General features: G+C 47.8%; 2 protein-coding genes across 2 annotated transcripts; both read left to right on the top strand.

Annotated features, from left to right (window-relative positions):
• The first annotated feature begins 457 nt into the window (after positions 1-457).
• On the top strand, positions 458-4,369 carry trim35-28 (tripartite motif containing 35-28). Its single transcript, XM_076152745.1, has 6 exons — positions 458-1,129; positions 1,771-1,866; positions 1,964-2,194; positions 2,299-2,321; positions 2,465-2,583; positions 2,765-4,369. Exons 1-6 carry the CDS (start codon positions 710-712, stop codon positions 3,298-3,300), a joined length of 1,425 nt encoding a protein of 474 aa, XP_076008860.1. The 5' UTR covers positions 458-709; the 3' UTR covers positions 3,301-4,369.
• A 186-nt stretch (positions 4,370-4,555) lies between these two features.
• On the top strand, positions 4,556-20,881 carry megf8 (multiple EGF-like-domains 8). The gene is made up of 44 exons (XM_076152620.1): positions 4,556-4,995; positions 5,566-5,746; positions 5,882-6,045; positions 6,136-6,345; positions 6,472-6,652; positions 6,924-7,012; positions 7,126-7,339; positions 7,437-7,620; positions 7,755-7,900; positions 7,992-8,102; positions 8,217-8,368; positions 8,497-8,598; positions 8,708-8,855; positions 9,242-9,405; positions 9,719-9,922; positions 10,055-10,255; positions 10,376-10,621; positions 10,734-10,852; positions 10,943-11,074; positions 11,363-11,476; positions 11,770-11,853; positions 12,029-12,274; positions 12,355-12,539; positions 12,728-12,941; positions 13,057-13,300; positions 13,464-13,596; positions 13,754-14,004; positions 14,115-14,225; positions 14,364-14,482; positions 14,582-14,819; positions 14,913-15,084; positions 15,200-15,363; positions 15,547-15,682; positions 15,778-16,009; positions 16,096-16,222; positions 16,313-16,523; positions 16,747-16,961; positions 17,064-17,259; positions 17,357-17,525; positions 17,667-17,859; positions 17,948-18,118; positions 18,196-18,326; positions 18,432-18,564; positions 18,682-20,881. The coding sequence occupies exons 2-44, from the start codon at positions 5,569-5,571 to the stop codon at positions 20,173-20,175; spliced, it is 8,628 nt and encodes a 2,875-aa protein (XP_076008735.1). The 5' UTR covers positions 4,556-4,995; positions 5,566-5,568; the 3' UTR covers positions 20,176-20,881.
• The last annotated feature ends 1,220 nt before the right edge of the window (positions 20,882-22,101 follow it).

Genomic DNA, 22,101 nt, shown 5'->3' with positions numbered 1-22,101 from the left:
CACAACATACAGACAAGCTCGCCCCCTTAGTCAGACACCCATGGATGCACGCGCGCACACACGCGCGCACGCACGCACGCACACACACACACACACACACACACACACACACACACACACACACACACACACACACTTCCTCTGTAACCACGCAGGTGCACAGACGTACATACACATGTTCCTCCTCCTACGCAGACACGCATGTATGTACATCCGCCGTTTTCAACACGAATATCATCTAAATTATTATTAGCATTAATGTTACACACAACTCGACATTAGCAGCCCGATGAACCTGAAAATATCGCCCCGTGTTTGTTTATTTCGTTTACCGTCCTTCTTCCTTCTTTATTTTCTGCAGAAATCTCCGGTCCAGTTGGTGGCGGTAATGTAACACTTAGCTGGTTTGTCAACTGTCAACAAACTCTAAAAAGGAAGAAGAAGGAAAAGACTACTGCTATATCCTCTAGCTCCACTAGAGGGCAGAAGTGTTTACCACGGCAGTCAGGAACGGCAACTGACACCTGAGTGTGTTTGTATGCATGTCAGTGTTTGTTTACTGCCTTATTCAGTTTACATAACTTTTTGTGAGTGTCTGGACATACCGCACGGAGCTTAGGTGAGTGTTGTCCGTCTGAATGTCCTCCTGCGCTGCGCGTGTTTAAAAGCGAAAGTATCCGGCGCACTTCCTGCAAAGGGCCGGTGAGCCATGGCTGAGAGTATGGAGGAGGACGGGTGTGAAGGATCGATCCCCCTGACGGAGGACCTGACCTGCCCCGTCTGTCGCTGCATCTACCGGGACCCGGTGGTGCTCCTCTGTACCCACACCTTATGCCGGGAGTGTCTGCAGGGATGCGCGAAGGCCAACAGCAAATGCCCGGTGTGCAGGCAAGTCTTTAAGGAAGACGAGGCCGTGCCCGTCCGTGCGCTCGGTCGAGTGTGTGAGACTTTCCAGGAGACGCGCTGGCGGCCGCCGCAGAGATGGAGCGACGTGGATCTGTGCAACGTGCACCACAAGGAGCTGGAGCTCTACTGCGAGAAGGACGAGGAGCCCTTGTGTGTGGAGTGTGTCACCCTGCACAGCACCCACAGGCTGCTGCAGCTCAGAGACGGAGCGGCCCAGTGTAAGGTGGGTTTGACTGTGTACTCTGTCTCCAGATACGTCTCCATGTTTTATTACATTGGTATAGGACTAATATGGCTTCTATCTGCTTCAGTTCCACAGAGTGTAAACATCTGGGTTGAGTGCCAGCACCCCACAATCCCTGTCACTTTACACATAATATTTATTTCTGTATTAATAACCGTAGTTGTTATGTGAGTGAGTTTATTCAGTCTCACGTTCATGACAGTCTAGTTCGTCCTCTTCGGGTCAAGAGTGTGTCATCCAGTGTTGTTCCTGACGGTCTGACACTGCTGGGGTTTGATATTCAAGTGGGATTCACATTTTCCATAGAATGATTACAGATCATCAAGCATTTGGGTACAAAGAATAGAAGGAAATGTCTGGATTTAAGTCTGTAGTGTAAGGGAGGCAGTAGCTCAGTGGGTAGAGCTTCCGCTTGGGAACCGGAGGGTTGCCGGTTCGAGTCCCTGCCGAGGTGCCCCTGAGCAAGGCACCGAGCCCTAAATTGCTCGGTGGTAATGTAATCTAAGTCGCTGGGGCCATCATGTCGCTTTGGATAAAAGCGTCTGCCAAATGATGGTAATGTAATGTAGTGAAGTGCGTTTCTGCCGGAGTATTAAATCTACTTACTTCTCATCCTGCAGAAGCAGCTTAACTACAAAGTCCAGATCCTTGAAAAAAAGGTGTCATCATACAAGAAAATGACACATAAACTTGGCAACACAGTGGAACACATCAAGGTACAGCTGCTAACGTGAAGATGATGATGTGGTGTTGGAATTATCCTCATTCCAGATTTTGTGAACTCTCTCTCTCTTCTCACCTGGCTCCACGCAGTCTCAGGCCGGACAGGCAGAGATGCAGATCAGGGTGGAGTTTGAGATGCTCCGCCAAGCGCTCGTCACCGATGAAGCTCTCCGTCTGAAAGCGTTGGCCGATGAAGAGGAGCAGAAGATCGCTGCTGCACAAGATTGGATAACCACAATAAACAAAGAAGTCTCTGATCTGGCCAAGCTGATTGATTCTCTGAAGAGAGAGATGGGGAATGAGGATCTGCCTCTAGTGCGGGTAAGAGGAGGCAGCTTGACTGGGTTTGTTTGCTGCTGTGTAACTGCTGTTTACCTCCAGTAAAGCCTTTAAACTAACCACAATTAATGTCTTTTGTATTTCAGAACTATCAGGATTTAAAAAGAAGGTACGCAACTGCAAAATGTACAATAACATCTCCTCTCCATTTCCCTGTGAACTGGTGATAAAAGACTTTAGTTTAGTTTCAGACGCCTGTCAAATTCCCTCTGTTTGATAAAACGTGCTCACGTGTCGCCGTCTCTTCTCCAGAGCCCAGTGGACAAACGAAGACCCCGCTCTGCCCGATGACAGTCTCCTGAGCATGGGCAAGCACGTCGGCTCTTTGAGCTTCAACATCTGGAAGAAGTTGCAGGCTCACGTCAAATACCGTGAGTCAGTTAGATTTAGGTGGCTTGGTTTGCTCTGTGTGTGTGACCAAGGTGTGTGTGTGTTCAATATCTATAATACAATGATGGCCCCAGGAAATACTGGTTTTATAGCTGCTGTCTAATCAATTTAACTTGGTTGTAGGTATTAATATTCTTCTTCCATCTTGTTCGGTGTGTGCAGACCCGGTGGTGCTGGACCCAAACACAGCCTCTCCCTGGCTGTCCCTGAATGCTGACCTGACCGGCGTGAAAGAAAGCACCGAGCCGCAAAACGTACCCGACAACCCCGAGCGTTTTGATCCCTGCGTCTTCATCCTGGGCGCTGAAGGCTTCACCTCCGGCAAACACAAATGGGACGTGTTTGTGGGTCAAAACCCCAAGTGGATTGTGGGAGTGTGTAAGGAGTCGGTGGTCCGGAAAAAGAAGTTCACCGTCTCTGCCAGCCGTGGCGTGTGGTCCATAGGGCTGACTAAAGGGGTTTACACCGCCTTAACACAGGAGCGCACAAATCTGGAGGTGAAGCAGCGTCCAGAGAGGATCCGTGTCAAGCTGAATATAGAGAAAGGAGAGGTGTCATTCTGGGACGGGGGGACGTCGCAGCACTTGGTCACTTTAACACACAAGTTTGATGAGAAGTTATATCCCATTTTTGGCCCTGGGCTCCATGATGCACCAATAACTCTGCTACCAGGGAAGATAGCTGTACACACCTCATGATGAATAATGATAAACAAGTTGGTATAGAAAGAGAATTGACACTCAAACGGCCAAACAGGTGGGAAATATTATACAGAGAGGAAAGGAATGGATACAATGTAGAAATGGGCCATGATATTTAAATCAAGTTGAGGGTGACAGAAGAAAAGGCTCCAACATTTGGGTCTTTTATTGTGCTACAGCCGTTATGAAAACACTTAATTATAATGTGTAATGGTGAAAAATGTGAAGCATATAGTCATGTTTTGATTTCGATTGAACTTGCTTTTACATTCTTTCTCATCGTTGGTGATTGCATGTGTTCTTCATCATCGATAACGGGAATCCTTTAGATTTGGATCCGGCACCTCAGTTTTCCCTTTATTGATATAAATCACCATATAAGGAGAGGTGTGTTACTCTAGTATCTAATATTGATGGTCTTGTCTTGTTCTTCTGTCCCCTCGACACACACACAGGGGTGTGTACTGCCTACACACATTTAGCCTGTGCCACTTATCTTCTGCACTCCCCAGTACACTGATTTTGTGATCCTGGGATTTGTTGGATCCCAGACTGCTGAACTATGGAGCAAACAAGCCATATAATGTTTAAATGTTTAAATGTTTGTCAAATCACATTAATACTTCTGTTCAGATTCAAAAACCACACCCAAGCTTCTGGGATCATGTTTGATGCTAGTGGCTGGTAGTTTACGCTTGGAGTGATTTGTAATACTGCATAAATCAGGAGCCAGAATTGTTTTGATATTGTGTGCTTCATTTAATCATTTAATTTTATTTCATTATGTCGATTCTGCTCAGCTATCCCAAAGCGTTGATTCTTCTTAGGTTTACTTCTGCAGCTGTTATTGACAGTTGTAGATCTGTCTTGGTATGTTGATGTTGGGACACTTACTACACAAGGTATAGCCAGAGTAACATACAGACACCTGGCCAAATTCAGCGGTTCAGAGGTTCTAGACCCTGTGTACTGAAGTTTGTTTATAAACTATTCATTATGCTCAACCATGTTTAGACATACTGCACCGAATTGCTTTGCGTTTGTAATAAAGTAAAAAAAGCAATTATTGAATGAGTCACTTACATTTATTATTATAGATTATTGCCAGTTAATTATTGATTATTACCACTGATTTATTTTCCATCCGCTGGGGCGACCAGACAGCATCCAGATGTTGAGTACAATACTTCACATCTCCGGTAGGGGGCAGCGGTGGGACAGTGGACATAACACCACTGTCTTTTGTGTCAGTAGCAACCGGGAGCTGCTCGCCTCCATAACAAACACCCGGGCAGGCATCTGTCCGCGGAATGGACCGCTGTAACCGTCTCCGGTGTGTCGAGCGGTTGCTTTTGAGCTGCCAGCGTCCCCTGCTAGTGTAACGATCGCAATTTAGAACTATACTACCGGGACTGTAGAATGAAGCAGCATTTACAACGGTTCATCCTGGAGGAGTTTAATTTGACGATTGCGCATCTGGATACGGCAGATCTTGCTATCGTTAGCTAACGAGCAGGCTAGCGGACCAGTCGGCGGCTGTCTGCAGTGATTCAGAGCCGCCAGTGACGCCTGCTCGCTCCGCTCACTGCCGGGCACAGCGAGCAGCTAGCGACGGGTCAGCTAACGTGGGAGCCTGCGTAAAAGGCATTACTGAAAATGTAAAGTACATTGGAGGCAAAGAGACGGGAACCGGTGAGTAAGGCAACGCAAAACGGCTAACTAGCCAGCTAACGGGCCTGTCGGGTTCTGTCTGTATGTGTTAGCTCGCTGTTAGCTCTGTTGTGGTAGCATGCGGAGACGTGTTTTGCTAATTCTTACGAGGTAACTCTTCACTTCTCGAGCAAGATAATACATTTAATAAACAATATGTCTATTTAGTCCACGTCCCTGTATGTAAACCTGCATAAAGAATACAACTGTCACTGTTAAGGTGAACGAACATTTGGTTAAACATTGAGCTTTATATATTTCTGCCATTATTGTTGTTGTTACTGTGTTATGTCCCTCAATCTATTGCGCGTTAAGCATTGTTAGATGGCCGCATTCAATTCCTTTGATTTTCACTAGAGTTAATGTAAATGTAGAAGACAGAATCCCATAAATAAGATTGAATATTTCACTTTTGCTTTCATGACATGTTTTGTAAATCTGTGTATAGTTGCTGTTGTTTTACATTATTTGTTGCATGTCCTTGAGTCTGTGTTTAGTCATTAAAGCCTCCAGTAACAGATGATCTTTCCCTTTTTACCTGCCATGGTGCAGGTGATGGCCTTCCCCCTCCCTGTCTCCCTGGTGCTGGTGCTCCTGCTGCTGGGTGAGGCTCCTGTGTGTCAGGCAGGGGACTGCAAAGGCCACAGGCAAGTGCTGCGGGGGCCACCGGGCTACGTGACGGACGGACCAGGGAACTACTCTGTTAATGGGAACTGCGAGTGGCTCATCAAAGGTATAATGAGCAAAAACATGTTCTATACAATAGCGTCCATGCTTCAGTGCCTCTTGCACTTTACAGGTCAATTCTTCTTCGTTCTCAAATGTGAACTTGATCACTTTACAATCTCTCCCCCATTTTTTCTACCAGCTCCCAGCAACAATCACCGCATTGTCATGAATTTCACCTTTATGGACACAGAATGTACCTATGATTACCTGTTTGTTTATGACGGAGACTCCTACCAGAGCCCCCTAATAGCCAGTCTGAGTGGCAACACGTTGCCGCAACCCATCGAAGCAAAGTCTGGGAAGGTAACTAACTGACCGATGATGAGTGAGAACATTCTTCCTCTGTGGAGAGCTTCCTATCGCACATTTCTTTATTTCACTTCTCTGTCCTAGATGTTGCTCCATCTCTTCAGTGACGCCAACTACAACCTTCTGGGCTTCAATGCCACCTACACCTTCTCCTTGTGTCCTGGAGCCTGCGGTGGCCATGGCCGTTGTGATTCTTCTACGTCAAAGTGCCAGTGCCACCAGGGTTGGGGAGACGTGGCTTGTACAACTCCTCTTTGCTCCCAGGCTTGCACTGTGCACGGGCAATGTGATAAGGTAAGAGAAACATACCTACCGGTCATAAAGTCAACAATCATTTCTTGATTTGACCTCGTCACATTGTTGGGACACCAGTATTTGTTAAGACTTCAGCTGCTATGTCATTGAAAATGTGTGTTTCAGATAGGAGAGCGCTGTCTGTGTGACTCGGGCTTCCTGGGTCAAAGCTGCCAGCTAGGTCTCCATGACAACGATGGAGCAGGGCAGTGGTGGAGTGTGAGTAAGGGGAACCCCAACACCCCACCCAGGACTGCTTCTGCCGGGGTGTACCTGTCCTACACCGGTGCTATGTATCTGTTTGGAGGTGAGACAAATGTAGATATCATTACACTTTTTGGGAGCGACACCATTTTCAAAGGTTTAAGTGCAACGCTCCCGTTGCTGATTTATTAAGATCATAAGATGATTCTAACTTATCACAGTTAATTCTAACTTCCCCCAGCTAAGTATTAATTAGTTTCTTGTTCGTTTACAACCACAGGCGCTTCACTGTGATTGTCTTTCAGTACTATTTGTCTTGATTTGATAGTGTTTCTGATGATAATGTTTATGTCGTTATTACTCCCTCTCCTCAGGCTTTGACCTGAATAAAGCTCTGGGGGACTTGATCAAATACAACTTCACGTCCAACCAATGGGAGAGCAGATCTTACGGTCACTCCCCTGTAAGTGGCGACAGCACACACAAACAGTCACATTCTTCTTCACACTCACACTGTTCTATGACACCTCAGTTTTGCATCTCCTTTTCATTCTCCTCCTCCGTTCTTTCTCCCAGGCGGCCCGTCACTCCCACACGGCGGTGGACTGGAAGGGTAACATGGTTATCTTTGGAGGGGAGCTGGCCAGCGGCGTTCTTGCCAGTGATGTCTGGATGTACCGGCCAATCCAGGACGACTGGCAGCAGCTCGGCTTTTCAAACTCCCAAGGCGCTCCAAAATTAGCCAATCATGCTGCTGCTGTGGTGGATACTTACCTCTATGTGTTTGGAGGTTGGTTTCACATCATATTTTCATCCTGCAGCCTTTACTTGGATTGGCATAAGCGATAAACAGTACTCAAGCAGTGTCTTCCATCTTTATTTCCCAGGCCGCACAGAGGAAGACATGTTCTCGTCCTCTTTGTATCGGTTTGGCCTTCACGGCTCGGGGCTGTGGGAAACTGTCCAGCCCACAGGCGGTAAACCCCCGGCCACTGCTGGCCACTCCATGGTGTTCCATAGCCCCTCTAGGACACTGCTGGTCTACGGTGGACACAGGCCTACCACTGTCAGGTAGACACATATTCTCCTGTATGAATGAACGTACTGACATAGATGAAAAAAAGATAGAGCGTGTTCATAAACAGACTAAAAGTGCATGTTCTGTTTAATTGTAGTATATCCCTCTATCCCTGATTTTATCTAAGGTTTAGTGTGAGGGTCAACAACACAGATGTGTTCCACGTGGACCAACGCTATTGGACATCTTTCCGCTCCCGTTTCCCCGCCACTGGTCCGAGAGAGAGAGCCTTCCACTCAGCCACCATCATTGGAAATTACATGGTTGTCTACGGTGAGCAGAGTGACACGTGAAATTAATGGAGATCATTTGTGATAAGAACAGTTTGTTCTTATCTGTGTTTCTCTCTGCCTCTCTGTCCCAGGGGGGAATGTACATATTCACTACCAAGAGGAAAAGTGCTATGACCAAGAGATCTTCTTCTACCATCTGGGCTGTCACCAGTGGGTCTCTGCAGGGGAAAGCCCGTCTCTCGGTGTGACATCCACACTTTATATTGCTCCTTTAGTAACTAGTTTCTTGCACTTGTCATTTACTTGTTCATGCAGTGAACTTGCAGTGCTCACTAAGCTTGGTCTTTGTTTCTAAGGTGGGGATGCTGTGAGGGGTCGCTACTCACATGTTGCTGCTGTGATGGAGGGGCGAGTGCTTCTGGTCGCTGGAGGCTACAGTGGCGTTGCACGTGGAGATTTAGTAGCCTACAAGGTCCCACTGTTCATCAGTATCGATCAAGCCGACAGAGTGAGTGTCACTGAGCCGAGGAAATAATGGCATTAGGATCTCTGGCTAACAAATAAAACGTTTTTACTAAGAATGAACAAAATTTGTCACTAGAGATAACTCAATTGTCGTTTGTTTTGCCTTACCAGGATGCGGTTTGTGCTGAGGCACTAGATGAAAACATGTGTCTGAAGAACCCAGAATGTAGCTGGTGTGAAGGCCGCTGTCGAGAGCACCAGCCCACCGATCCGGTAACACTTGCCTGAACAGATGTGTACTATTAATTAATGGGAAATTAGATATGCTGTTTTATGTCTATGTATGTTTCTGTTGAGTGACCATAGCTGTTTGTATTTACAGTGTGGCAGCACTGGGTGCCTGGGCCTGGCACGCTTCCTGTCTGACTGCCAGTCATGTCTGGTGTTCAGCGGCACCCCGGCCAATCTGTCCCGGGCCCCTGGTGAATTCGGTTGGTGTGTCCAGAACGAGTCTTGTCTGCCGGTGTCAGGTGAGACCCAGAGAGGGAGGAAGGAGGGCAGAACAGAGAGGGTGTGCCTCAAACTCAAGTGAAGGTTGTTGGGAGTTGACATGGGAGGGACAAGACTCATTTCTGGCGTGTTTCACGTATGACTGACTGAATGAATGAATGTTGACTTGACGTCACCTAGCTGAGATTGGACAGGCTACTTGGACTTGATTTGACTCGCCTCTCCAATCACGTTCTTTCTTGTTGGAGTAGGGTCAAGTTGTTTCACTCCTTTCAAACCCACCTCAAACTAGAGTCACTGATGGCACTCATTTCAGTACAGTACAGTGCACTTTAGGGAAACTGCTGTAGTATTAGGAGGTCAAGCGTGTTCTTTGTTTACTGACCTCTCCCTCTCGGTCTCGCAGAGCAAAGTGCCTGCCGTGTGGACCAGATCTCGGGGGCGTACGGCTGGTGGGGGGAGCGTACCCGTTTCCTAACCTCCCTCCCCTTCTGTCGCACCGAGAACTATGTCCCGGGACTGCACCTGCTCACCTTCCAGCACCCCCGCAACGACTCCCAGCCTGACAAGGTATGGAGTCCAAATCTCAATTTGTAATTACACTGGTCGATGGCTGTTATTACTACCCCCCTCTGCTTATACTGATCCCTCCTTCCTCCCTCCAACCCTGCTTTGACACCTTGTATAAAATTATGAGTTGTTTATTCTATCTACTTCAACACTCACTTCTAATAATGCCGTTTCTTTTTCTTTGTTTTGCAATTGCACTCCTTTTCACGTAGTTTGTCACACTTGCGGAGCAGTTTGTAGAGAATGGTGCCTTTGTTAATGTGTTTCCACTTCCATCCACCTTCCACTATCCTCCATCCTCACCCCTCGGCAGGTGACCATCCTCCGCAGCACCAACATCATCCTCAGCCCCACTACAGAAATGGACGTAGCCCTACAGTTCAGGGGTTTCATCCACCCACTGTGGGGGGCCCCTCCGCCGGCGCCGCCTCCCATTGAGAGCGTTTCCATGTGGGCTCGTATTCAGAGGCTTCATTTTGAGGCTCGCATGGCGTCAGGACCCAACTCTACCCAACTGGTTAGTGAAAAGAAAACACTACAGTTTTTACAATGAATTACTCTAAACAAATAGGAATTGGAACTGACTGGTACGCTTTTTCGCTTTCAACTTCTTCTTTCTCTTTGCATCTTAAACCTTTTGGCTGAGCAGGAAGTGGTGGGCCGGTGGGCCGCCCAGCAGGAGAAGGAGCTGAAGCTGCTGGCTCGCACTGATGGGAGTAAACTCTTTCCCAACTTGACCAGGGGCAACCATTACCTGGTTCAGGCTGAGGGCTACCTCAACAACTCTGGCTCCGGACAGACCAGTGAGATGGCCCTGATCTGGAACAGAACCACACTGCCTGGAGGAAGTGTGAGTACTGGCACAGGCACACAAGTCCAGACCAACAAAAGATCACAAGAATCATAAAGTGCTTAAATTGTGATGAAAGGAAACACTAAGCTTTTCCCTTATCTTCATTTGCGTCTGTAGGAAATCTCCTTCCTGTTTTTGGAGCCATATCGCTCACGCTCATGCTCGGGGTACATGTCCTGCTCAGCCTGCCTGTCAGACCAGTCTTGCGGCTGGTGCCCATCCCTGTCCCGCTGCCTTCTGCGAGCCAGCCCTGACGCAGAGCCTTGCCTGGACGAACACGGAGAGGGGGAGCGCCATCTGCTGTTGGCCCCCCAACACTGCACCTTGTGTGAAGAGTACAGAGACTGCTCTGCTTGCACTCAGGTACATCACAGATGATCACTCAGAGAAGACTTTACTCTTGCCCCGTAACATACTACTTCTCTCTTGGTGTGGAGTTATTTCTGTCTAAAGAGGAAACTAACTTGGCCTGCAGGATCCTTATTGTGAGTGGCAGATAAGCTTCAGCAAGAAAGGTGACTACCAGTGCAGCAGACGAGGAAGACTAGATGGATCCATTCGTGACCCAAGAGCGTGTCCTAAAGTCTGCAACCAGTAAGTTGTAAAAGTGTTATTAATTTAGTGGTTTAACAGGTAACCTGCAACTGGTCTACATCGTTTTTTTTCTTCATCTTTCTTACAAAGGAGGAAGACGTGTGGTGAGTGCCTCTCTAACTCCAGCCAGTGTGCATGGTGTGAGTCAGCCCAGGCCTGCTTCTATTTTGCTGCCTACCTCACAAAATACCCCTATGGAGAGTGCAGGGACTGGTACGACAGGTAAAGCAACGAGGTTTGAGATTTAACATATAATGCATTTGTTTGTTGTTGGTCTTGATGAGTCCGCACACTACACTCTTTGGATTGAGGGAATTAGGTTGACTGTTTATTCTGGTCATTTTGTCATTACAATCGACATCACTTCAAACACAAACAAGACAAAGAGCAGACAAAATTGCAAATGTTCAAGGTTTGGCAGCGCACTTAAGCATTGCTGTCTGTCAATGAGCGGAAACTCACCCAAGATGACTTATCTAATCCTCTTTTCTCTCATTCCCTTGCTTGCAGTGTCCATTCAGTGTCCCAGTGTAAACAGTGTTCCACATTAAACAGTTGCACAGACTGTCTGCACACATTTCAGTGTGGCTGGTGTGGTGATTACAACAATCCTACAATTGGGAAGTAAGTATGGAAAACACACCGTGCGGCCATACTTGGGACAAGTACACTGTAAATGGGAGTGGATACTGTACAATGCTAATGCGTCACTGATTAACATACCTTTGAATAAATCTGCATAGTAATTTGTATTTCATTGTTTTCTGTATTTTGTACCCTCTGTGCAATTTGTGTGGGGGTCCATTTGTAATCAGACATAGAGCCTTCATTGTTTGTCTTGGTCTCTATGCACTTTTAAGACTGTCGAGATGTGAGGAGCCTTTGTTTTTACTCTTTTCTTGTTCCCCTTTCTTCAGATGCCTGAGGGGAGACTGGGCAGGAATGAACGATCCCTCAGTGTATAACTGCAGTGTGGCTGTGGCTGAAGCACGAGCTGCAAAGTAAGACATGTGTGTTTATAATCCTGTGACACCATTCAGTTAACCATGTGGCAAGGCTCTTGCATAAGGAGGTCCTAAAAGTAAAACATTAAAAAGCTTTTTGAAACTACACCCAGGCTACAAACTAGAACAGAAAATAATTAGCTCCGCCTTTCTCCTTATCCCGCTCTGCCAGCCCCGAGCCCCAGACTTCAGCTCCCCCTCGACCTATGGAGATGGAGATGGAGCTGGAGCATCTAGATGGCGAAGAAGGGGAGCAAGATGCCATCTGGTCCTACCCCACCTGTCCTGATGTGGAGGAGTGCAGATTGGGCCTCCACAACTGCCACCACTTTGCCACCTGCATCAACACACCAACCTCCTACGAATGCCATTGCGAGAGGGGATACACAGGCGACGGCACACTACACTGCAACCAAACGTAAACGTCTTCACTTCTCTTGTTTTTGATTCTTCTATTTAGTCTTTATGTCTGGTACTCAAACGTTTACCCTCCCACAGTTGTTATAATGAATGCCGTGAGGGCCAGTGTAGCGGAAGCCCACGATTTGAGTGCGAATGCTCCCTGGGATGGACGTCTGATCCTGCAACTCTGGTTCTGAGTGGTGTGGAATGTGATGTGGACTGTGGCTGCAACTTCCACTCTACCTGCATCACTGCGCCAGGGATCTGTGACGAATGCCAGGGTGAGAATGATCCACATACACAACAGCATTTACTGTTATTGGAGGGATTCTTTCTCCTTCAAATAAAGAATGCAACACAACTGCAAGTGACACACGTGTAGTAAACTCTCTTGATTACCTGCTGAACATACATTAGTTGCTGTCTGTGTAAGAAGTGCTTTCTTTGAACTTGTGGCTCTGTGTTTCAGACTGGACAACAGGCCCCCACTGTGAGCACTGCCGTCCAGGTAGTTTTGGATCAGCTGTGGCTGCTGGCGGCGGCTGTGTGCCATGTGAGTGTAACGGACACGGCGACCCTCTCCAAGGCTACTGCCATAACCAGACAGGCCAGTGCTACTGCACACATAACACTCAGGGGCCTCACTGTGAGTCCTGCCTGCCTGGTTACTACGGAGACCCCAGGTAAGGAGATCTTTCCCATAGAGCACAAATCTAATGCATCAATTTGCTTTTCACTTGTCTGTAGTAAGTGAGATGTGTCTGTAATGGAATCCTTTCATCACTCTCTTCCCATCAGGAACAATGGCACATGCTACCGTCAGTGCCAGGGACGTTCTGTGCTGCTCTCCTCCTCCTCCTCTTCCTCCCCTGTGCCCCTCTCCTCCTCTCTGGGTTGGCGAAGTGGCACAGCAGGAAAAGGAGGTCTGTCTCACTGTCTGTGGGTCCTGTCTGTGACTGAGAACCTGGCACCCTGCCTGCCCAGACAGCTGTGTCCCCCTGTAGCTCTCACCCTGCATCCAGACTCCCATACGCTTTGCACTGTGAGTATAATACATGCACACACACACACACACACACACACACATACACACACACACACACACACACAACCTCCTACACATTATTTTAACCGAAGCATCCAAACTGCCAGTATTCCCACAACTCTGCAATATTCCCTTACATTCCACATGGTTTGCTTTGCAGGGCTCCTATGTCTATGTGTTTGATGGCCTTCCTCGTTTCCTGGGTAACGGAGTTGTACATTCAGATCACAACCTGATTGGAGCATTTTGTGGCACCTCAAGGACTCAGCCTATCACTGTAGAAGCATCCTCAGGTATTCCCTCATACGGGAAACTAACTCTTAGAGCACCAGCTTACCTGCCAAATTTGACTTTGGACATCCGCAGTGTTTAAGTCACAATAGGCATTTAAATATATTGAATGTAAACCGAGCATATTGCTTTAAACATATGTTTCTCTCCCACCACCAGGCGTAATCTCAGTCTATTTCGAGGCCAACGTCTCCTCAAACAAACCCCAAGGCTTCAACGCTTCTTTCTGGGTGCGGCGGTGTCACCAGCCCTCTGATGACGGCGAGGAGGGGACACCAGTGTGTCAGGGTGGGGCCCTGTGCCACGGGGGGCTGTGCCAGTGCCCCCAGGGATATGGAGGACCCCGGTGCAACCGGCCCATCTGTCCCCAGGACTGTGGAATCGCAGAGGGAAGAGGATCTTGTAATACAGTGAGTCTTAAACATAACAGCCTGACGTGACAAGTGTTTGACCTGTTTTTGACGTGTTCACATCACATTTCCTTTATTCCTAATCCTAAATATGTTTTTGCTTGTCTCAGTCTCTTGGAGTGTGTGTATGTGCGGAGAGCTGGGCTGGTGCGGACTGCTCTGTTCCTCTGGACCCCAACAGTCTGGTCTGGGAAACACTGCTGGACACACAGCTGACAGTGGTGCGAGCAGAACACAGCTACACATATACATACATAAATCAATACACAATAAAAAAAACAACTACGGATAAAACCTCATGCACACACAGATCACTCAGCTTATGAACCCTGGCGTTGGATTTGCACTTTGCTCCACAGAACCAAGCCCACAGATTCCTCCACAGGATGGGACACTCTCTGGTGTCAGGGCCGCAGGGCAACCTCTGGATGTATGGAGGCCTCTCTCTGTCAGAGGGCATTCTGGGAAATGTCTACAGGTGTGTGAGTGAAACGTGAGATTGTGACTGGGCCGGGTAACAGTTGGTTGTGAAACCTGGCAGTGTAAAACCTCCCTGCCGTGTTGTGTGTCGGTTTAGATATTCCGTGTCCGAGCGGCGTTGGACTCAAATGTTGACGAGTTCTGTGGAAGAAGGCTCGGCTATCAGCCCTCGCTATCACCATGCCGCTGCCCTACTGACCAGTCACGAGTCCGTCTCTGGTCACCATGGAGCCAGTCACAGCTTCATGCTGGTGGTGGGCGGTGTCACTCAAAATGGTGTTGCCATGGATACATGGTGTCTCAATCTTACTAGTTTAGTCTGGAGAGAACACAAGGTGAGGATACTTGCTCCATCATGGATTTGTTTTTGATGAATAGCTCAAAGTAATACTATTATCTTCTTTTTCTTCTTCTTCCTCCTTGGATAGAGCTCATTGCTTACTCCACTAGCAGGCCACACTCTGACAGTACGTCGAGACTCCTCTGTGCTGTTGATAGGGGGTTACTCTCCAGAGAACGGCTTCAACCACCATCTGCTGGAGTTCAGCCCACAGTCTGGAAACTGGACCATTGCCCCCCACACTGGCACGCCACCTACAGGTCCATATTACATTGTTTTTAAATTAATCAATGCACAAGAAAAGACCTGGTCCGATGGCCATCAAACTCTAACTTAATCTTTCCCTGACCGTGTCTTTCTTTGCCCGTCACACAGGTTTATATGGACACTCTGCGGTGTACCATGAGCAGACCGATGCCATTTATGTTTTCGGAGGCTATCGTTTCCATGTGGAGACAGTGGAACCCTCCGGAGAGCTCTACAGCCTGTACTACCCCAACCTCACTTGGTCTCTGATTGTCCCCTCACAGGGCAGCAAGGTAAGAGCTCCACCTCACCAGGTCTTTGTCAGCCTCGTGTCAGAGCAGTACGCTTGACAAATGGAGTCTTCAGATGGCCGACACCTGGCCGAGCTTCAGCACAACACAAGTTCTTCCTTGGTGGCACCTGTACAGTCCAGGTATTAGTTCTCCCTGATGTATTGTCCTCTCTTTTCTTTCCAGCCCCTTACTCGTTTCTTCCACGCTGCGGCCCTTATCAAAGACACCATGGTCATTGTTGGGGGGAGAACTGACGCTGAGGACTACAGCAACTCTGTGTCACTCTACCAGATCAATTGTAACACCTGGATACAGCCAGGTAAATATCCAGTAGTTTCTCAGTGATCACACAGATTCATCTTGATAGTTTAACTCCTTTGATCATCTTTTTCTCTCTCTTTTTCTCTCTCTCAGTCTCAGCTGTGGGTGATCCCGTTAATCGCTCGGTGTCTCTTGCCATGACGAGCTGGGCCGGGCGCCTTTACCTGTCTGGTGGTTTCAATGGGGTCACGCTGGGCCGACTGCTAACGTTGAACGTGCCCTCGGACCCCTGTGCGCTGTTACCCACACCGGAGACCTGCAACACCACCACCGGCAGCTGTGTGTGGTGCAGGGGAACCTGCGCCTCCTCTGACACTGCTGAAAGGTAACGAATCACAGCACTATGACCATGATTTAGAAATGAATAAATCAATATGTCTCGCTCACAATATCTCCCTCCATCTCCACCAGAATGGGCTGTGCAACCATCCAGTCTCCCTGTTCACCTACACCTCGCCAGCCAGACCAGTGTCGCAGACTGAAAACCTGCAGTGAATGCTTGGCTCGACACCCTAAGACATTCTCCAGTCCATCACAGGTGACATGTGCTACCCATAGCCATTATATCACTCCCACAGGAATAGAACTGTTACCTGTCCTAAAGTCTATTCCTGGTTTAAATTTGCAGCCTGCTCTTCAGTGCAAGTGGTGCACCAACTGTCCAGAGGGGGCCTGTATCAGCAGCAGTGTAAGCTGTACATCTGAACATGACTGCAGGATCAACCAGAGAGAGATCTTCCTGTCCAGCAACTGCACTGAGACCAGCTGTGAGGCTTCAGACTGCCCCAAGTGCACCGCCTCAGGGAAATGCATGTGGACTCGCCAGTTTAAACGCACAGGTACAGAAGATGTGGTTAAAAAGTCTTAAGTCTTATTTAAAAAGTTTGAAATGAGGAAATGGTAGAAAATTTGGTTTGATTTTGATAGTCTACAGTAGTAAAGTTCACAAGATGAAAATGTCTTCTGTGGTTTTGGTTGAGTGGAGTTTTGTTAAAACAGCTTTTGCTCTGATCTTACCCTCTTTTATGTATTTGATACCATTTTGTTCTGTGTTTCCTCAAGGTGAAACAAGGCGCATCTTGAGTGTGAACCCCACCTACGACTGGACGTGTTTCAGCTACGCCCTGCTCAATGTCTCACCCATGCAGGTGGAATCATCTCCCCCTCTGCCGTGCCCTCCCCCCTGCCACAGTCTCCAAAACTGCAGCCTGTGTCTGGGCTCGCGAGGCTCCGATGGTGGCTGGCAGCACTGTGTGTGGAGCATGGCTCTGCAGCAGGTAAGGGTGGCACGCTTAAGCCTAACAAACATAGGGCTCGGTGTATGTGTGATGTCATAAAAGCCATCAATTCATAACAGCAAATCTCTCACCTTGTTACAGTGCATGAGTCCATCCTTTGTCCCCCTGCGATGTGAAGCGGGTCAGTGTGGTCGCCTGCTCACTGGAGGAGACTCCTGCTCCCCTCAGTGCTTCCAGCTCACCCAGTGCTCCCAGTGCATCGGCAGGCCTCAGTGTGGCTGGTGTGCTGCGCGTGGGGGCAACGGGGCTGGACGCTGCCTGCAGGGAGGACTTGATGGTGAGAAATAGCTCCATAGTTGAGACAGGGCTATAAATGATTCTTTTTCACTTTTGTCTTTCATACATGCCCTCCATCTTCACCGTGTCTCTTCCAGGTGTGAGTGAAGGTGTTTGCCCCCTAAGGAACAGCAGCTGGTCTTTCCTTCATTGTCCAGAGGAGGACGAGTGCGCCAACAGCCATCACCACTGTAACAGCACCCAGGACTGCCACGACCTCCCCCAGGGCTACCACTGCACCTGCAAACACGGTTACATCCTCAGCAGGTAAAGCCACTGGTTAAGTCTCAAATTAAGATTAGTATTTGTAGAATCAAACGCCACACTGCCTTTATTTTGTACAGTTTATCACAATAACTAGAGAGGTGTCATTTAATTGAATAATCTCTCTCTTTTTGTTTTGCGTAGCGTTTCAGGCCAGTGTGAGCCGGTGTGTGCACAGGGATGTGTGAATGGCACATGTGTGTCTCCAGGAGTGTGCCAGTGTCACTTTGGCTTTGTTGGGGATAACTGCTCCTCTCAGTGCAGCTGCAACAAACACAGCAACTGTGCCGGTGTAAATAAACCAGACGTCTGCCTGGAGTGTCACAACAACACCATAGTAAGCGGTTATAGCCATCGGTGCACATCTGCATTCATTCATCATAACCTGAATGTGCTCACTGGATTTATCCTTCTGTCAATTCCAGGGAAAGCACTGTGAGAAGTGTAAGCCTCTGTTTGTGGGCTCTGCCAAGGGCGGTGGCACTTGTCGTCCATGTCGGGAGTTTTGCAAAGGGAACAGCGCTGTGTGTCTGTCCAGGGATGAACATAAGAAGGCCTTAGAGAACCCACGGCTTTTCCCTCTGGACCCCATCAGTGTAAGCATCTGCCACTTTCTTGATCAGGTAACGTGTCAGCTAATGCATTATTCAACTCAACGTTTCCCTTTGCTCAGATTCAGAACTGGGTGTCAGAGGGTCCCACAGAAGAGAATGCCATGTGTGTGAATTGCCAGAACAACAGTGTGGGGGACAAGTGTGAGAGCTGCCTTAGCGGCTTCTTCCTGCTGCAGGGGAAGTGCGAGAAGTGAGTGGCAAAAACAAACACACATTGATTTCACATTAAAGTCAAAGAGAACAGATACTACAGCAAGGGCCTTAACTTAATGCTCAGTTGTTCTCTTTGCTGCAGGTGTCAGTGTAATGGCCATGCAGATACATGTAACGAACACGATGGCACAGGTTGCCCGTGCCAGAACAACACCGAGACCTCCTCCTGCCTCAGTAGCCCCCAGAGTGACCGGAAGGACTGCTACAGACAACAGGTATGAATATGCTTGATTGAGTTTTTATGTTGTGCTTAATATCTCCACCCCAAAATGAAGTCTCAGTTGTTTGATTTAATTCCTGACCTCTGTTTTCCCGTCTAATATTCCCTTCAGTGTGCCAAGTGCAAAGACTCCTTCAATGGGACGCCAGTGAATGGGCGTCAGTGCTACCGTCAGTTCAATGTGGACACAGAGTGCTGCTTCGATCCCACGTCGCAGACCAACTGCTTCCACGATCCCACCATTCGCAACCTGCCCAAAGGACGCACCGTCTTTTTCGCAGCTCAGCCCAAATTCACCAACGTGGACATTCGAGTCACAATTGATGTAACCTTTGGTGAGGTGGAAGTGTACGTGTCCAACTCTCACGACACATTTATTGTAGATGTGGACCGCTACACAGGGATTCACGCTATCAAGATAGAAGATGAATCAGTGTCACGGGGAACAGCGGCTGGGGGAGACAAGGATTCACCTCCCTCTCCTATAAAGGTGTTCGCCAACGCCTCGTCTAATCTTGGGGGTCCCGTTCTCCCCCACAATCCACTGCAACTCCAAGCAAAAGCCCTCGGGGCAGAGAGAGAAATCAGGGAGGCGCGGGCTGAGGGACTCATCACCTACATCACGGTGTGGAAACCCCAGACGGTGCTGATTGTTCGTGGTGTTCGCGATCGCGTTGTTATCACCTTCCCACACGAGGTGCATTCCCTGAAATCCAGCCGCTTCTACATCGCCCTGAGAGGAGTCGGGACCGGGAACATACAGGGAGAGTCCCAGGGCTTGCTCTTTCTACGACAGGACCAGGCCCACATCGATCTTTTTGTCTTTTTCTCTGTTTTCTTTTCTTGCTTCTTCCTCTTCCTGTCCGTCTGCGTCCTCCTCTGGAAGGTCAAGCAGTTCCTGGATTTCCGACGGGAGCAGCGTCGCCACATCCAGGAGATGACCAAAATGGCGTCCCGGCCTTTCGCCAAACTCACCGTCTACCTGGAGCCAGAGGAACCTCAGCTCATCTACCTGCCCTCAGCCGGGGGAGGGGTGGGAGGCAGCACCGTGTCGCTCGCCCACGCCCGCACGAGCAAACTAGGGGGCGTGGTAGTGGGCCAGAGGGGCAGGGCGGGGGCGGTCTCTTATAAACACGACCAGGGCTCTGGACCCACAGCACACCACCACCATCACCTAACTCTGGGCAGTGGGGGCAACAGTGGCCAGCACCTGCCCCTGCACTACCTGAACACCCACCACTATGCCAGCACCACCGCCGGCACCCCAACCTCTCATCACCACCACCCCTCCACACACAGTGGCTACCAGCACTTCTGCCGGTCCGACCCCTTCCTCTCTCAGCTCATGGGCTTCTCCTATTCCTCCTTCAAGATTGGGCCCATCACCTTGGAGCCCACAGACGACGGTATGGCTGGGGTGGCCACTGTCCTCTTCCAGCTGCCCGGAGGAATCTTGGCTCCCAACCGCGCCTGTCTGGGCTCTGCACTGGTTACTTTGCGGCAGAACCTGCAGGAGTACTGTGGCCATGGCAATGGAGGGGGGCACCCAGGGGGCAGCGCAGGGCGCAAGGGGCTGCATCAACACCTCACAACAATGGCTATGTAGGGAAACGATCAAAAGATGTCAACAGAGGATGACAGTGGAATGGAGAGGGGATACATATGTAAAATATTTGATATATAATAAATTCATATTTTGAGACGCATAGCTGCAAGTGAAAGACAAAGGCTGTAAGGAAAAAATGATGTCAGAGCCAGTATAGGTCAGCATTTTGAACAGAGTTGTACATACACTGTATAGTTAATTACTGAGTGTCTTCTATTGTGTTATATATTGCTCTACCGCTTCTTAGTGCTTCACATGACCAAGCCAGCTGTCTCTAGAATGCACTACTCCCCGCTACACGCATCGAGAAAATATGTTACATCTGTGATCACTCAAGAGGTATGAGAGCACCTGGAAGCTAGTCGCATACAAACACTGAAGCCGGGCTGGACTTTTTTCATTGACCAACTGAGGCGTGGAGAGAGACACATCTGCTTACTATGGAACCAACATGTGCTTTAGACCCCAAGTGACAATCAAAATTGCCGTCCAAAACAAGAGACCTTGAATTCTGTTCAGTGCAACAAGATTTTGATTGTCCAAAAGTCAAACATTGCTTGTGAGATGGTTTTTACATCACAGTAGAATGGAGTGATTTATAACTGTAATGAGTATATGGCAAGCTTTTTAGCTACATGTTTATGTTAAACTTGACTCAATGCCACAAGTATATTTTTGTTTATTCCTTCACCTGCCCAGTTAAATGGTCAATGTATTTTCTTTCTGCTCATCTGCCTTCACTTCTTGCCTTGTCTGCGAGCCAACAGGCTTACACTTAATACTTGTGCTAATGTAAATGTGTGGTGCAGGTCCTGGAGGATCTAATATGATGAACATATTTCACTTTTACTCACAAATGTTTATGGAACAAATGAAGGATAACGTTTCAAGATTGCTCTTCAGTTCCTGACGCTTTATTGATTTAATAATGCAGCGCGTCAATAGAAATGAAGGACAGATCTGTTACTTTGCAGCATTGGATTACATTTTCCTGCCTACAATGTATGTCTTGGTCTGGTTTTGCTGGACTGCTTTTATCAGGCAAGTGGCCTGATTTGAATGACTGTATCAGCCAATCATAGCTACAATTTCATTATGAAATGGTTGTGGCAAACATATGGAAAAAAGTTACTCTAATGAAAATAGAAAGGTTATGGAAAGAGTTGAAATTGTAAGTTCTCCTGGTGAGATATCTGAAAGATTTGTCAGTGTTCCTTATTTGCAATGAGAATGGCTTTGTTTTGTTGTCTAATTGTTTTCCTTTTTGCACTGCGTGGAGGCTAAGAGCCCCATTATTCATGTGAAACACTAAGGGGGACATCATCCAACCTGAGTGGGTGAACAGCACAGCGTTGTGACAGAACTCTGAATGGTGCTACTGGATTCTTAGCAAAGAAATAAACAACGGCAGACAGAATATTCTAAAACATAGTATTCCAAACTTCATAGTAATACTATGTGACTATTTAAGGCAACCCTCCACAAATAAGCATTTCACTGTTTTTTTTCTGAATGGTTTTTTTAACATTACTTTATTTTTGTACATAACTTTCTTTGTGCTGTTTGTTTTTGTGTTCAAAGAAGGGAACAGTGTTGTACAGAAGAGTGTTTATGCCTGAGGATCCTCTGTATGATGTCAAGTTGGCTGAAATAAAATCTGTGGATATGATAAGTGTGTGTTTTCCTGCAGTTAATTATCTGACACTAATAATAATAGTTTACACAGCTTTCAAATAGTTTACACAGCTTTCAAAACAAGACAAGATAACGGTGTATAAAAGCATTAAGCTGAGAGTTATTATAGGGTCAGTCTTCATGCTATGCTGAGAAACAGGAAAATAATCTGAGAAATTGCAAAAATTCCATTTCTATCATTAATGTTAATACAGTGATGATTTTATTCGATGAAAATGTGAACAATAAAAT

The sequence above is a fragment of the Genypterus blacodes genome, unplaced genomic scaffold, assembly GCF_046128005.1.
Source record: "Genypterus blacodes isolate CSIRO-AG114 ecotype Tasmania unplaced genomic scaffold, CSIRO-AGI_Gbla_v1 ptg000057l_1, whole genome shotgun sequence".
Taxonomy (NCBI): Eukaryota; Metazoa; Chordata; class Actinopteri; order Ophidiiformes; family Ophidiidae; genus Genypterus; species Genypterus blacodes.
This window is presented reverse-complemented; position numbering and strand designations above follow the sequence as displayed.

Coding starts and splice junctions, on each gene's coding strand:
- megf8 (XM_076152620.1), top strand. CDS start 5,569: ATGGCCTTCCCCCTCCCTGTCTCCCTGGTGCTGGTGCTCCTGCTGCTG. Junction 7,340..7,436: donor TTACCTCTATGTGTTTGGAG/GTTGGTTTCACA, acceptor TTTATTTCCCAG/GCCGCACAGAGGAAGACATG. Junction 9,406..9,718: donor ACGACTCCCAGCCTGACAAG/GTATGGAGTCCA, acceptor ACCCCTCGGCAG/GTGACCATCCTCCGCAGCAC.
- trim35-28 (XM_076152745.1), top strand. CDS start 710: ATGGCTGAGAGTATGGAGGAGGACGGGTGTGAAGGATCGATCCCCCTG. Junction 2,195..2,298: donor AGGATCTGCCTCTAGTGCGG/GTAAGAGGAGGC, acceptor TTTGTATTTCAG/AACTATCAGGATTTAAAAAG. Junction 2,322..2,464: donor TATCAGGATTTAAAAAGAAG/GTACGCAACTGC, acceptor TCTCTTCTCCAG/AGCCCAGTGGACAAACGAAG.